Below are 17,267 nucleotides of genomic sequence, written 5' to 3' on the forward strand. Positions count from 1 at the left end.
TCGAGGTAACTGTGGCAACACTGCTGTTAACAAACATTAAAATGTTTTATAAAACATTTGTTAAGCAAATATTTATTGTCAATTTGCAACAGATGTTTATAAACCTTAACAGGTTTAACCCTAACCATAACTTAAGTTTAATTAACTTTAATAAGGTTTAATTTACCATTTATTTATGATGTAAAGTTTTACCAATATTTCTTTTAAAAATGCCAAGCACAAGTATTCCTTTACTGAATTGATCCTATTATAATATGACATGCGATATCCAACACTTAAGTATTATACAGTACAAGTATTATTAAACTTCTTTATTTACAGACAGATGTAGTACAGGTTCAACAGAGCTGTACCAATGCAAGTCCTGATGCTCCAGATTCTCTGGTCACATCAGCTGCATGACTGTCTGTCTTTATACATCTCCGTCTTGTTCCATCCCTCAATCTTGAGTCTGTCTTCCCGCCTCCTGAGGCCATTTGAGGTCAGTGCTGTCACTTTGTGTCGGTTGCTTATGTAAGTCACGCTATGGTAGACAGGGACGTCCTGTTGGTCCCGGGGCCACAAACACAGCCGAGGCAGTTTGTACTGCCTGGCTAATTATCAGCTGGAAGGTATATGGAGCCCACACAGTGGATGGTAGAGTGTGCAGAGAGACGGGGAGAGGATGAGGCAGAGAGCGAAGGATGAAAGAGACAAAGAGGTAATGCGAGGGGATAGTGTACGAGGAGGAGAGAAGAAGCAACGTGAAGGTGGGAGAAGAGAAGAGTGGGAGACGGATTCGAAAGAGTGGATAAATACAGAGATAAAAAAGGTGAGCTAAACTGAGGAGAAAGGGCGTTTGGAGTGATCCCTGCATGAGGAAATGTGGAGGAAAAAAAAACAACAGGATGATAAAGAGAAGCGGAAAAACTGAGGCGAGGAAAAACGATAAGGCTCGGGACTATTTGTTATCTCGTAAGATGTTCCAATGTTCCAGCAATCGGAAAAGATGGAGATGATGAATTATACGACTGTAACCTTTGACCTTGGCATCTGTAACATCACCCCTTCCTGTCAGTGGCTGTATCTCAGCCCCAGATGCAAAACATAAAGCAGAAAACAGAGCAGGATACAGCTGACGAAAACAATGCCAGCAGATGAAATACATTACAAAGCTCTGCAGGACTTGTGTGATAACCCACTGAGGGCACCAGTTTTTTTGTTTGTGGGGGAAAAAGAACAGACAGAGAGTCCTATATTTTCACCACACTGTGATTCATCACTCGCATCTGTGCCGTCCACTGGTTTGGCCAGGAATTTAGTATAAAAATATCTCATCCAATCAACTATTTTATGCATAAAAGATATATTTCTAGCAACAAAGCCCCCAAAATCTGGTATTGTTTAATTATTTTATGTTTATTTCCATGATAAGTGGGCGATGATCACAGCATGGCAGCTCGCAGCAGCAGCAGTCTTGCAGACACTCTCCTAAGGATAGGTCAAGGTTGCTGCTAATGAGATAGTGTAGCCGAGAAGGGAAAAAAAACTGAAAAATAAAGGAGGGAAGATAGAGTGGATGAGGTGGAGGAGAGTCACTGGAGATTTATGATCAGACATACCTCTCTCTGTCTTTCCCCACAGGGTTGCAGTAAAGTAAACAGGGGTTGTGATTAGAAACCAGAGACCTCTACCTGGCTCTTTCTCCATAATTTACCAGCTCCCTGCACATGCCACTGCCCCGGCAGCCCATCTGCTGGCGGGGGGCACACGTGACATGGGAATACCGGATTTCAGACATAAACACACAGAGATAAACACACTCTGGCCCACAAATCAGATATGGGGCCCTGGACAGTGCTGTTCAATTGCAGTAATAGCTCAGGTTGTCAGCGCGGGTCTCCAGGGGCCTGTAACCCTCTCTGCTTCCTTACTGTTTAACTAAGCGTTTGGGGTTCGCCCAACACATGACGTTTGACGTCAGCTACAGGCTTGGCTGTCCACTTGTTGGTTTCTCTGTTCTTTATACAAGTTTTTCCCTAAGCTTTCGGATGTTCATTATCACCCCCGTGGTTGTGTTTGACAAATTACCAGTGCTGTCGAGGGACCAATTTTTTTCTCACCAGTCAGGAAGGCTTTTGAAAACACAACAACCTCTTGCGACGTTAATACCATATCCACATCTTGAACTAGAGCAAGCCCCCAAACAAAGCTCTAACAACCCTCACTGCTCCAATTGTACCAACGAGGATGCCCAGAAGAGACAGACATTTCCAACTCCTCCGCCCTTTCTTTAGAAAAACACAGCTGCGACTGTTTCTGCTGTTATCTTGATGCTGTTGTTATGCCGTCCAAGTCTAAGCGAGCATGAGCACTCTCTTTGTCCCTGAGGACCTCAAATGTTTCCCATTGTTCAGCTCCAACAACTCCCCGAGCGGCTGACACTGCACTTTCAGGAATGGTCTCGGAAAAATTTACCGAAACAGTGCTGCATGGTAAAGTGAATGCAAAATGGGGTTAAATGCATTTTCAGGAACATTCCTGAAAATGCATTTGACACCTTTTTTGGCAGTAGGGCTGTGGTTCCTAACCTGTTTTGTCTGATGTTTTCCCACAGCCCTATTGGATCAATTTAAGTACTGCTTCATCATGTATCATGTTCCAAATGTGTTCATGTATACTGATTTTAAACTGGATGGTTTTTCACACTATTAATGTACATAAAAATGGACAAGGTTTTATGATCTTTGCCCTACAATTAATGTCAATAATTAGGTTGGTTTAGTCAAGTTGCATTTGTAGTACTATCACTTAGAGTGGCAGAAGATGAATGTTACAACCATTTATCCATTAGGCTACTTTCATCTAACTTGCTATTTTAACTATTTATCTAATACGCTTAGCTAACCCTTTGAATGAATTATCAATGACTTTTTAGCTAACTATTCTGTTTTTTCTGACACGTTTAGCTAACTCTTTCAATTGTTTATGTATTACTTTCAGCTAATTATTTATTGATGACTTCAAGCAAAATCTTTGTTTACCCATTACTTTTAGCTATTTCAACTGTTTTTCAAATACTTTTAGCTAACTCTTTCAGTCATCTATTTATTTTAGCTAACTGCTTTGACTCTGCTAACTTGTTCCCCAGTTTCCATGCCCTCTCCATTGCAACATGAAGGTATGTTTAGGTGGTACAGCTGACTAAGTATGCGGATCTTTTTCTTTTTAATCATAATTTCTATTCTTTTTTCAAATTAGTTAAGCTTTTACACAATCTTTCCGTGTGCCCCCTAGCAACTGCAAGTGAAGTTCATTATTTGGTGTGGTACAGGGAAGAAAAAATAAAATCATATTTTACAGTAGAGTCAATAAAAATCTTTCATTTGTACCAAGGTACTGTGAATGCAGAACCTTAGAAGCAGTGAACAGAGGTGGTATCCCTTGACCAGCTTTAATTTAAAAGTTGGCATTGGCTTTCAAAAGAAAAAATGTGAGATAAACTGGTGATACTGCTGTTAAATATCTTACTGTCCCTGACACTGACAGAGAGCTCTACAACAAAGAAAGAGAAGGAAAAGGAAGGAAATTAGCTTTTATCCACTTGCTGAGGAAGTTCACAACACTGACACTGGAAGTTGTTTCTCTACGTCATCAGAAATCAACCTTGACCCTGAAGGAAGCTGGAGATACGTGAGGTGAGACGAAAAGCGGAGAGTCCAGAGAGGCAGCAGAGACAGTGAAACAGACTGGCCGTCCAGGAGTGCTGCGCTGTGCTGTACTGACAAGCTGCCAGAGGATCTCAGCCCAGTGGTTCAGTGCCTGGCTCAGAGGGCCCTGGGCTCACACAGCTCTGCTGGCTGTCAAACCAAAGCTGTGTGCCTGACTTGACAGAGTGACCATTGTGAAGAATGCAGCCAAAGTACAATGGCTGCATTCTGCTCGCTTCACTTTCACACGCACTCTGCTTCCAACAGACCCTCACTGGACAAAACAGAAACACACTGTACCAGCTTACAGTAGCAAATGTATCAACACCAAGGTTTTCAGATGCAAAATCCCAGGAATTTCCATATCCAAGCTGGAATGAAAATGCCATTCCATTCTGGTTTGTTCCGATCACAATTAAACATTGTTGGTAGATAATGCAACCGTCCATAGGGATTTGATGTGGCAACCCACCAATATACAGTCATACAGTTCATCATGCAACTGAGGCTGTTATCGTTTCTCAACTTTTAGTTGACACTTTAGCCACAAGACAATTAGGATGACGATAAAACATAGTGCGACAGTGGTACAAGTCAACACACTATTGAAGTCTGGTATGCAGCAATGTCTATCCAAAGTTTGCTTATGCCATAACATTAGCTGAGTGTATTTAAGCATCAGCCTTTGTCATTGCTTAGTTTAATTTTCATTAGCATGCCGAAGAATGTTTTATTTCATCCTTCAAATATTACAGTCTTGCTTTAAAAGGAATTCATAATGCTTTCTGGTGCTATAAAATTGGCTTGTATCAATAATATCGGATCAAAGGCATAAAACAGTCCTTCATGCTTAATAATATAAGATGTTAAGCATTTAATTATATTTATAGACTGGACTTTGATGTTCTTCTGTTTTCAGAAGTTCTCATGTGAGTCCAGTTTCCACTACAAATACGGCTGGAAAACACCGTCTAATGTGATAAAACACCATAGTTATCATTTTCTTTGACTTTTTCTTTCACAAACATGTTTGATGTTTGAAAAAATACCCTGATGACCAGTTCAAGATATGATTAACCAGCCATTAGCGTGATGACCCCCAGTATTAATCTAAATCCTAACCCTGGCAGTGCTGGTATCAGTAACACACACTATCCAGTAAGCAGTGCGCTGCACTATCCTATAGAGAACAGTCTGTTCCACTTGCTCTCCTCCCTCCCCTCATCTTCCATCCCTTCACTCTTCGTCTACCCTCTCTCTCTCTCTGTTCCCCTCGCTCTAGGCTGTTGACATTGGTTGAGCAACACTTGTGCTGTTGAATCTATTACACTTAATTCTCACAAGCTTGTCAGAGAACAAAACCCTTGCTGATGGGAGCAACATATGTACACTGGCGTAATTATTTATTTACAGAGACTGCTACAGACTGAAATAGTGTGTATGGAACGTTGCCAGGGATCCAAATATTGGCCGTTCCTGCGGACTCGAGGTAAATAAACCAGCAGAAAGGAGGAAAAAATGCTGCCAAGCATAGGACATCCTTTATTCTTGTCATGTTTATCTCTGTGCAGCACCTGTGAGCTAGACGGGGATGTGTGGACATTTTCATTGTGATCATTAATCATTAATAATGCATTCCCAAGCAGTGGTGTGTGCATGTGTGCATTTCACAAGCTTGCACACACTCCTGCAGCTGTGTCTGCGGACAATGCAAACACTACTTCACCACAAAAAAGCTTTCTTAACTGAGCTTCTACCAATGAACCAGAGATAGGTAATGGTAACAGCATTTCAAATGAAGCTACACAACCCAGAATAATAGAAAAATATAATACGGATCTGATAAATGCCTTAAAGTGTGTGTAGAGCATCACTTTTGACCCTCTGTAGGTCATTAAGATTCTCTGGTTAGTTCAGCAAACAAGTGATGACCCACCAGGCCAACCAATAACACAATAACACAATAACAGCTCATAGGGTGAGTCATTTTTTCTATCCTCCTGTGAAAAAAAGAAAAAATTCACTGCTTTTCCACAGTTGTCAACTGACATTTCCCCCATTAATTCATCAAAAAAGTAGAAGTTTAAGTGGCAGTCAAAGTAAAAATAGCAGTTTAATCTGATGTGCTGAAGGAGGTTCAAGTTTCAATATTTCTGAATATAACTGTTTTCAGCTCTTCTACTTCAGCTGAAATTTGAACTACTTTTACCACTTGCATGTCAACTGGCATTTCAACTGCTTCCTTCTTTTACTCTTCAGCTCCTTTCATCTCTTACCTTTCAGTTGACTGTTCAACAGCTTTCAGTTGTTCTACATCAACTGATCTTTAATTCATCAGCATTCATCTCTTATACTCATATTTCTCCTTTCAGTGTTTGCACCTCCGCTGACACTTCAAATCCTTTCAGGCCTCAGAAAACAGCCTTTTCTTTCTTTTTTGTCTACCTTTCTGTGAAGTAAAAGAAAAAGTTCACTGCTTTTGTTGCCAAAATCCTTTTTGCTTTTATGACTGGATCAACAGGAGCATTATTATGTGAGACTTTGTTACAGAATGCAGAACTACAAATCTGATATTTTCAGACTAATGCTGCCTTTGTGGATGTGTCAGAGTTTCTAGCCTGAGGACTTTATGTAAGCAGGTTACGAGTGACAGTCTGAGTTTGTAGGAAACACATTTTCCTTTAGTGTTCCAAATAGTAACAAAGTGTGAGATATTGTTTTATCGAAGCTTCTCAGTGGGTCACTTTTGTGCCAAGGCATCCCTGAAGATTCTAAAATTGTTCCTTTAGAAATGTGTAACACTGCTGATAACATGGCTACTTCATCTTTACAATACAAAAACAGGCAGATATTACACATCACTAAAGACACAAGTGATGCTCCCTGAACTGTGATAATATGTGTGTGTTCTCAGAGGGAGACGTACCCTAGGCAGGGCTGTTTACACTTTTTGTTTGCTAAGGATCATGGGTACGAGGTTATGAGAGCATCTGACTGACTAGTGGGAGGGCAAGTCTCCCCGGGTGCACGATTTGTGTTCTTCTAAGAGTGTGTGCGTGTGTGTATTCATGTGTGGGGGCGGAAGAGAGTACTGCCGCCCACGTGGAAGTTGATGCTGCTGTCAGTAGGCGGCCGTCTATTTCTAGTGGCAGCCTGGTGGGCAGGAACGCATGGTGATATCTCTGCTTTCTTTCTCTTGATTTCATTTTCTTTGGGAAAGTGTGGAAGGAATGACTTAAATGGCTTGTCTTTCTCAAAGATGGTAGTCATACTTGGATAGTATGTAACAGACAGATATATTTCCAAACACAGTAAACAAGGTATTAAAGTTCACCCAATAATGAAAATTCAGTCATTTATCTCTCATGTTAAGTTTTGTAGTAGTCCACGAAATCAAATCAATTTGGGATCTCTGGGACCTCCGGAGACTTTGATTATGTCACATGAGCTTTATGGAGTCAATTTATGTTTTTTACATTTTAACACAAGTCCCCATCTACTCAAGTTGTTTAGGAGAATGCTACAATGCTGTTTTGCTGTGAAGCGCCAGAAAAGTTTTGTGGACAATAAAATCTCCCCTGACTTTCAATTGGCATGGGGGTGCTTGGATAATGAATGTCATTTTTGAGTACACATATCCTTTAAAAGGTGCTGTATCTCACAAATTCAAGCGTGCATTCATAATTATGTCACTAAACCAGAAAAAAATATTTACAGTATCAATACAGCATTATCATTTAATAAAAATCACATATAGTTTCATTGATAGATAATCTTGTATGATGTTTTTTTTCCCATCTGTGAATAGTATTCCATCCCTGTGACTAGTGTTCACCAATCACAGGTTAGGATAGCCTATATGCTGCTGAGAGGCAAAGCCCAGGGCAAAGACAAAAACTCTTGCTGCTCCTAAATACTGAGCTCTATGTATAGCCATATATCATACAAATAGCCTACAATATGTTCCATGTTGTGTTATATATGTCTATGTATCATGGTATAGTATTGCATCAAGTTCATTCATCATGTTCCCTGACTGGATCATGTAGCATCCTGATCTATTGTATCGCACTGTAACATATCATGATGTTACATCATATAATGTCGACTGTCCTACTGCATTCTTCAGACAAACTGCCTACAAGGTAGTGAGTTCTTCCAGCACCCTTGAAATGTGTGTGTGTGTGTGTGTGTGTGTGTGTGTGTGTGTGTGTGTGTGTGTGTGTGTGTGTGTGTGTGTGTGTGTGGCTTTCAGTGCTGTTATACCGCATGTGTCCTCCCACAAACTCCACTTACAGTAACCCAACCATCAATACTGTTCCTACTGCCTGCCCAAATGTAGCCATGCTGGACGTCCTCAGGACTCACACATACACATGCTTCCAGTAAAAGATAAAGCTTCTGCTCCTGTGGTAAGAAAAAAAGCATCTGATTCTCCCCATTTATTTTCTTTGAGATATAAAGAAAGGCAGCAGCAGAGTAGAGGAGATAGAGGGACAAAGATAGGGACAGAGGACACAGGAAAGATTGACGATCTTTATACAGGGAAGGGAGGTATTCTGAGAAGCTGAACAACCTTGAAAGAATGAAGAATTATTTAACTTTTCTGTGTTATCCTTGAATTGATCAAGTGCTTGGAGATGAAACCTCAAGATTAGATATCAGTTTTTATCTTTGTTAATATTTTAATCAATTCTGGTTTGTGACATTATAGAAACAATTACCTTTTCTAATTTAAGATGAAGGCGGCAAATCCTTCTCTATGCAGATGACACACTTCTTTATCACTAAAGAAGCGCTTCAATGGGGCATGTACCTTCTAAGTGATTACTAGATTACTAATAGTGACCATCTCCAGGCGAATTTTAAGCCAAACCATGTTGTTTTCCAACATCAAGAAATGCTAATTTTGAACTTAAATGTGGTTTTGTAGAAACGTACTTAGCTAACATTTATTTTTGTGCAAATGAGAATTCAATTCCAATTCAGATCAGAATTACACTTAAAATAGTTAATGTGTCACACACTATTGCCACTTCTGCAGAAAAAATAAAAGTCTTCAAAAGAATTTCAGAGCTTCGTCCAGTCCAACATTTCAAATTTCAGAGAACTAGAAAATGTTGAGAATAAACTATGTACAAACTTAACTGGAAATGGACTGCAATAGCCAATTCTACTCAAACAAAGAATGTAATGCACTGGGTATATAGGGCTGAGTTTGGGGCTTTAGTCTCTCCAACAAAGTTATTGGGACAAAAATTCAGACTGCATCTCTGCAGACTTCTGCAAAAGTAGTTCTAAGGCCCGGAGCAAAACTCCCACTTCACTAGCATGGCAGGAGCTCAATATCCTTAAAATTTAAAAAGATCTGAAGTCACATCAAAAGTAGTGATTATACCCCTTAACATTATCAAGCTCCATCCCGCTAGGAGCAAAGAAAGGAGTTCCCTTTTGAGTCAAAACATTAGATGAAATTACTACCAAAGAAAATAAGAATACATCACGCGCAGGAATGGAACAACAAATCCAAACATAACATGCATAACATGTAGCAGCAGACTAACTGACCAAAACAGCTGATAAGAAACTTAACTGAATGGCCAAAATCAGACAGCAGACAAACCCAATTTACTGAAACATTCTTTCAAATATTTGGACACTGCAATTTCAATGTCTGGACAGCAAGAAGAAATTATTCATCTACTAAATATGTTAATAAATGCCACAAAAAAATGGCAAGCAAGCAGAAAATAAATGTGTGTTTTCTCAATTTCTTTCTTTTAATCTTTTATTTTAATTATTTTTTATGTCCACAGTCACCTACATATGTGAATCAGGTATGTTTAATTGTTTTAGCCAGTTTCATTTGTAGTCATTATTATTTCAACTGTAACAGTGTTTTGGGAACCCATCAAGCGTCATGCCAAGTAAACCCGCTGAACTTAATGGAGAGAGCGAGTGCAAGAGATGAGAAGGTAGGGAACAAAAGAGAAAGAGAAACAGGGTGGAAAAGACAGTCCACTGCTTCCTCCTCATCACACAGTAGGAGTAGCAACCTAAAAATAAACCTGCAAGGACACCATATGCTCCTATGCTCCTCAACCTCTCTTCCCTTTCCCTCTTTTGTACTCCACTTGCTCTAACATCTCTGATTTTCTCCATTCTTGTTTTCTCTTTCCTCACAATACCCTGACATGACAGAGCCCTCTCCACATAACAATGCCTCCACTGTCCACTGCTGAGAAGCCAAAGATTGATTGTCTTTCATTGTCTGCTGGTAGAAAAAAACAAAAACGGCCAAAATTACAGCAGCTTTGAATGTACAATCAAGTTACAGGATTGGACATCAATGATAAACCATTCTGTCAATCGAAGCAGGGGAGCAGAGCTTTCTCCTGCAACCATCAATCAATCAGTTGATCAATGTCGAGCCGGTCCCGACATCTCCTCCCTTAGCCAATCATCACTCTGGTATTGAGTGTCCCACCAACCTAGGAAACATAAATTCTTGACGTATTTTTCCGCCTGGTGACAGTGTGTTTTTCTAACCTCATTGGCTCATTTTGGGGGCAAGGGGGAAGAAAATAATAAAGCCCTGGAATCTCTCATTTCCTGTGTGTAGGTCTAGCTCGCAAGCTGTGTTATGTTACACTACAAGAGGCTGGAGGTCCTTGAAGGCATACCAGGCCTTATAAGTCACCCTCGGGTTAGACTGGGTGTTTGTGTACAGTCATGGTATGCAGTGGCAACGATGTTTTTTTTTTTTGTTTTTTTTTTTTTGTGATGCCAAGTTGTTTTTTGTGTAAAATCCAATCAGCCTTGCTGTGGCTGAAAGTCAAAATGGAATCTGTCTTATCTATTCCTGCGTGCATCGCTTTGATTTTTCACAAAGAAAAACACAGCGGCCTCAGCCCATGAAGATGACCTTGTGATAAAGCGCGGATGAGCGTCTGCTTGTTCGCCTTTCTTGTTGCGCAGAAATTGAAAACTGTCAACTAAAGAAAAACCACGCTCTGCAAATGCGTTCCCTTTCGAAAGTGGTCGTGGCGCGGTGAGCTCTGATGAAAAGACAATCTAATCATTTCGATCTCCAGTTCTTTTTTCTTCCTTATCCTGTGTTCACACTAAATCCCTCCACAATCCTCGCTTTCAGGCCCTCCAGCACTCTGCCACTGCATCTCGATTTTACCTTTTTTGAAACATTTGCGATGTTTTATCCAAACATATTTAATCTTCTCACTCTCCCTGCATAATTTTCCTGTCCAACCTGCTCTGCTCTTCCCATCACAACCTATTATGTCTTTAATTTATTCCCCCATGCATCCATCTATCTATCCCTCCATCTATTGATCCCTCACAACTATTCATTCATCAGTCTCTAAAGCCAAGCAGTCTAGGAATGTAGGGCAGCTGTAGGAGCTCCAGGACCACTTCTCTCTGTTTTGCCCTCAGGGATGATGCACTCTCAACGGGGATATTGGCCGATCAGCCGCCTCTGCACAATCCCTCCCTGGTGTTTCTCTTTGCATCGTCCTGGCTAAAATAGACTTACAGCTATCATTGTGCGATCCTGAACACAAAAATTTGTGAATTTGTACAGTGAAAGATGAAATGAGATGAAAGTACACATCAGTCAGTGTGTTTCTTCTTAATAGCTGACCTTCGTAGACAGCTCAAAGGCCAGAGAATAAAGGAAAAACTGACAAAGAAAGACATGGGACTGATCACAGGTTTGAGATTACATAACGGTGCTGTTATCTATCTACAGCATGGACACACAAACCAAACGGTTCACAAATCATCTGGGATGTTGCTCAATTTTGCAAAATCAACACGGACGTTGATCTCTCTTGCATACAGTGTTCATGTACACGTCATGTACAACTTCACATTTGCCCACAGCAAGGTTGTAGATATCCAATTTACTGTTGTTGTTAATTGGACATGCATTCCACTTTGTGAACAAGACCAATCTGATATGAAGAGTTTGATTATGTTGGAATAAAACCCACAAAAAAATTCCTCGAGCCAAAAGTGGTTCTCTAATCCACTGTTGGAAATGTTTGTTCGTTTAAATATTGCTTAAACAAATCCTTTCCCTCGACTGCAAGCCCCATTGTTTTAAAGCAGCACCAAAGGCTGACACACACTTTGTAGTGAACAAGAGAGGAGGGAGGGAGGGAGGGAGGGTGGAAATGGAAATAAATGGGTAAGTCCGACAGTTAGTCTTCATAAAAAAGGATTTCTCCAAACCTCTGTATCAAACCCTCTTCAATCTTAGCTGCTCTGAAGTCTTTTCGGGCATGATATGCTGCACATAAAAGGTTCTAGTGCTGATGTTTGACATGTGTGGTGCGATCATGTCCACTGTCAACCACAGCACCACACACACAGCTCAGAGAGGAGTGTTGAGTGTGAAGTAGAGGCAGTAACACTGAGGATGAACGTGAGATTAAATTCCCTACAGTTTCCTCGTCTTTCGCGGTCATGATGCTCAGTAAGGACGGTCTCTGCTTCACTGGTAAAGTGACACTAAAGGTGCTGCAACTGAATCACTGTTACCCACAACGCATTTTCATCCACCGCGATTTGGTTATATCAGATAGATCTTTTTTGAACATGCATAGCTGCAGCAACATGACAACTCACTGTATACTGAACATATTTGTGAAAAATGTCTCTCAAAACCCTGAATGATGTTGCTGTGAAAGGATGTAATGAGATAATAGGTGGATGAATGTGGAGTCCAAAAAACTCAGATGGTCAGCCACAGTGCGTTTGCGTGTATGTAGGAGTGCTACTACTATCAACTACTACTACCACTAGTTAATCAATCAAGGATGGCCATGTTCTGTCAAACTTGTAAAAAAACACTGATACCAATAATCAGAAAAATGCGGAAAATGGCCCCAAAAATCGTCCAGGCCAATAACTGGAGCCCAAGGTGACATCTTCAAATTACTTGTTTTGCTTGACGAACAATCCAAAGATGCTCAAAAGTAAAATGGCATAAAACAGACCAAAAACGAACACATTTGAGAAGCTGGAGCCAAAGAATAATTGGTATTTTTGCTTTGAAACTATCAAAATACTTCAATAAGGGCGCTTTCACACCGCTAGTTCGATTATTTGGTCCGCACCAGGCAGTAAAATTGTTACATTGTAGCATACAGACTGCGGTGTGGTCCGCGTTCACACATGCAAACGGACCAAAATTGGTCTGAATGACGTTTCGTCATCTTCCAGTAGAAATAAGCGCCAATTTGGACTTTCACAATGGAGCGACAATTTCGTACACTGTTACTTGCGCTGGTCCTTGCTTTTTATATTGTCAATATCAGCCATTTCTGGCAAAATATCCAATTTCAGAATGAGTCGCGGCTACGGCTGGAGAACAATCTGCGGATGTACTGGATTCGCCGAAGACGTATAGTGGGTCATTTCAGGGAGAGGAGACGCGCTATTTTCACAAGTGCTGTCATGGTGATGATGAGACAAGCACCTTTCCAAAGACCCACAAGGTAGGCTATAGCCTGACAAGCCAGACCGCTAGGGTCTAGATTTCTAGGCTGTAGAATCTGTTATGCTGTTTATACATTTCGTTTATACCAGAGTTGGTCCAGGTTTGCGTTCTCACCAGAGGGACCGCACCAAAGGTTGGCATTTGGTGCGGAATCAAGCGGACCGAGACCACCCCTTTTTGGAGGTCTTGGTCCGCTTGATTTAGTGTGCACCCGAGTGCGATTGATGCTTTCACACTGACGAAAACGAATCGAACTAAGAGCTTTTGGTTCGAATGGACTGTTTAGTGCGCACCAACTGCTGTTGGTGTGAATGCGCCCTAAGTCAACTACTATTACAGCTCTGCATGCATGAAACACTCCTCAAACATCCATATCATACTAACTGCTTTATGCTGGGAGCAAATTCATACCGATTTATTCGTTCAAAATTAAAAGGGGACAGGAAATCAAATTAAAAGATCAGACTGAAGATCAAAAAACACTAATCCAGGCACTTACAATGATTGGGATTCTGATTTTAAATTAATAACAACTACAGTCAAATTCTTGCCTTGATGGAAGTGATGAGGCAAAGAGTCACAAGAAGTTGTTATTGGAAAACAGCCAAGAGGCACTCAGGCACGAGCACATGAACGCAAACTCTATAATGGAAACAAACATCTGTAATTAAAACCCGCAACACCTTGAGGAAGTGTGCAGGACTGCTTTCTTGATGCTAATGCTGTTATCTGCCTTTTCCAGTGTGTTTGACTCTGCAGACATTGCTTCCTCTTCTATATGATTAAAAGCATCGAGTCACACACATATAGAAAGCAGCTGCTGTGTACTGTACATCCAAGTCTCTCTTAAAATGCCATTAGCTAATCCCAATAAGAACCTCATTCTGCTGTGTGTGCTAAAAATGCCTGCTGAATGTAACTTCTGAGTAATCCTCTATCCTCAAATGCCTGGGTTGCAGTGTGAGCGAAGGTGGAGAGAAAACAGTGCAAGTGCACGCCTGTGTGTGTGTGTGTATGTGTGAGTACTTAAACACGTGTATGCGAGCGTTTTATCTCCATGCAGACCAGAGTTAATCCTCCAGTGTGCATCTGTGACGTCACCATCCAAAACAACCACAATAACATCTACGGTGTGATGCTGGCAACGGTCGTGGTGACGACTGATCCTGCTCGACAACAGTGTGGGGGGATTAGGTATGACAGCTTACTGGACAGGAGCTCGTCTCCAGTGTGTGTCAGTGTGTGTGTAACTTTTGAAACACAATAAAAGGAGGGAGAGGGAGACAAAAAGAAAGAGATGAGGAAGAGAGAAGTCGGACACGACATTATGTGATGAAATTACATCATTCCCAGCTGTTCCCTACACAGCATGGATACAGGAAGAGAGAGGAGATGATGATAGATGGATTACAAATGCTTGAAACTAGTTGCATTGGAAAAATATGGAATTATCTACCTCTGTTGCCAGAGATTTTGAGACTATATCTAGATTAAAAAGAACATTAACATGAATAAATAATGTATTTCGGAGATGTAAGCTTTTCATCACTGTTACAGGTAATCTTTTCGTCAGGCTCATACATGCTGTTGTATCAACGATCTGATATTGCCGAATCAGGGACTTCCCCCTCTGATGGATACGCTGCAGTTGAACTGATCACATATACAGTAGGACAAAGAATCACAGGCTAACTCACAGAATAATAATATCACAATATTCGGCCGCATGATGACAGTATCAACACATGTAATTTTGCAATAGGCACTTTGTTATAACGTAATTGTTAATTATGTTATTATAATCATAGTACATCTTTTGACAGAATTATGATGTATGTGTAAGCAATGAGGAAAATTTACCTGCTGCCACATGCTGTAGGTAAGAAGAACCTGCAGAGCAGTAAATGCAGCAGTTATTATTTTATCAGCCACATTGTATGTACAGTATATTCGACTCTTTTCTTGATGAAGTGTAATGGTTATATTTCATGTGTTTTAATCTATAGATCTAATCTAAAATGATTTGATTATGTTTACTGCTCAATATTTAGACTTTTATTTGCCATTTCATTCATTTTTTAACAACATAATGTTATATATAATGTTATTATTGTTCAGTTATACTCACATATTAATATCAAACCTAAAAAAGTCCAGTATCTGCTAAGCTTTTGTTTTTAAAGGCGCAATTTGTGAGAAGTTGCAGGCAGCTTCAAAAATATACTATACTCTATGCGGTAGCCATCTTTCGCTATAGCGACTAGTTGTCATTGGCAAGTAGCACAGTTAGCCAAGGATCTTTTGGCTATCATCCCTGGCTAGGCGACCGATGGCCTTAATCTCTAGCCCTGCTATGCTATGGCATTTTAGCAGTCATCTGCTCGGCTTTTGTCGAGACCATCGATGGAACTATTCAGAACGAATGTTAGCCAATAACACGGCTGTATTACTAGACAGGAAGGAACAGGACTAGCTGGTTAGCATGCTAACTTCAACATCTGCGCAACACAATAAAAAGTCGTCGTCAACATAACATCAACACTAATGGTTCTTCACAACCTGTTGTTAATATTAATTTACTGGCCAAATCTTACATATTTCCCCTTTAAATGCAGGAATCAAACCTATGATGTATTTTTCTATTGCATTAAGCTTTCAGTTTTTATTGACAGCTAGGTTTAGACAGTGTGTACCAAAGTGTACCAAAATGAATGCACACACACACACACACACACACACACACACACAACTCTTCTCAATGCCAGAGATACATGCTGGCAAAGAGATTAAACGCGTTCGCCTAAAAGCCTCGCTGACTCTGAAATACTGCAGCCAGAGAGTTGATATCACATCACAAGAGATTGTGTCATGGCACATTACGCTGATAAATACACCAGGTGACTGTGTTTAATTAGTAGTAGTAACATTAGTAATACTTGCAGCACTATTATCTTACAGTTTCTTTTGGTTTTCGCCTGCCAAAATCGACGCACTCACTCGGAACTGCTGCGATTGTGCCAAGACAGAAATAACAAAAAAAATCTGGCTGGAATACAGAGTACCAGATATTTGTAGTATTTTTTGGCATAAGTATTGTAAAAATTTGAAGATATTCAACATCTCAGCACAAAATACAGGCTGTAAGCAGCTTGAAGCTGTACGAGCCTTCAGCGATCCATCTCAGTGTAACACTAGTCACTGTGAAGGAATAAGAGCACCCCCCGCCACGGCGAGCAGTCAGGATTCAGCCAGTGCATGTTCATATTTGGCAAGAAAGCCAGCTGGAGAGTGCGTAATAGAACTGCATGCATTATGGGATGTTTTCACAGAAGTGTGGGCCGCAGCAGGGTTGTATTAATATTGCATTGAGGGGTAGAGAGACAGTGTGTGTCTGAGTGTTGAAGGGAGTGAATCATTGCCTTCAATGACAGCTGCTTCTTCGTCCTCCAAGGCAGGGAAGACAACACTCTGTGTGAATGTGTGTGCGAGGCTGAGACTCCATCGTCACCTGCACATGTTTAAACATGTTTGAATGGAGTGGATCAGGTGGTCAATAAATAGTTTGAGGTTATTGTTGTCACTTCCATTGTGTTATTCAACTAGAAGGAGCGATTCGATTCAAACTACGCACTCTCTTATATATAGCCATTCATAACATATTATCTAAGCCTACAAAAGCCCCTCTGCTTCTACTTAAAATTCAGTCGTCGACAGCAAGTTCTTCACTTCTATTTCCGACACGTAGTGCTTAACAGCTCCCACTCATCTCCTCTGCTCTCCTCTCTCCCCTTTCCTCTTCAAATGTTTTCTTTACTTCTCGCTACGCTGCTTTCTCACTCTTCGTCTCTCTCTCTTGTGAGCTCTTGAACCTCCAATATTTGTCTAGAGATGCTCTGCCATTCTCTCTTATCTTCTCTTCCTCTCTCCGTTATCTCCGCTGCCTTCCTTCTAGTGACTCCTCTTTTTCCCCCTCTCATTCGTGGGCTTATTTCTTAAGAGCGTCTCCTTGTCTCTCGCTCAGTCATCCCTGTCATTGTTTTGACTCCTGACTCAGT

The 17,267-nt window shown here is 40.7% G+C and overlaps 1 protein-coding gene across 4 annotated transcripts in view; it reads right to left on the reverse strand.

The window, feature by feature from the left end:
* The window catches only part of LOC141014184 (matrix metalloproteinase-16-like), a 77,144-nt gene that overhangs the window by 30,790 nt on the left and 29,087 nt on the right, over positions 1-17,267 (reverse strand). For 2 of the 4 annotated variants that reach the window (XM_073487869.1, XM_073487870.1), the window contains one exon: positions 15,073-15,102. The exons of the other annotated variants lie outside the window; for them this stretch is intronic. In XM_073487869.1, coding sequence (XP_073343970.1) covers positions 15,073-15,102 — 30 coding nt within the window. The remainder of the gene's footprint in view (positions 1-15,072; positions 15,103-17,267) is intronic. 4 annotated transcript variants of the gene reach the window in all.

Source organism: Pagrus major, chromosome 19, assembly GCF_040436345.1.
Source record: "Pagrus major chromosome 19, Pma_NU_1.0".
NCBI classification, from domain to species: domain Eukaryota; kingdom Metazoa; phylum Chordata; class Actinopteri; order Spariformes; family Sparidae; genus Pagrus; species Pagrus major.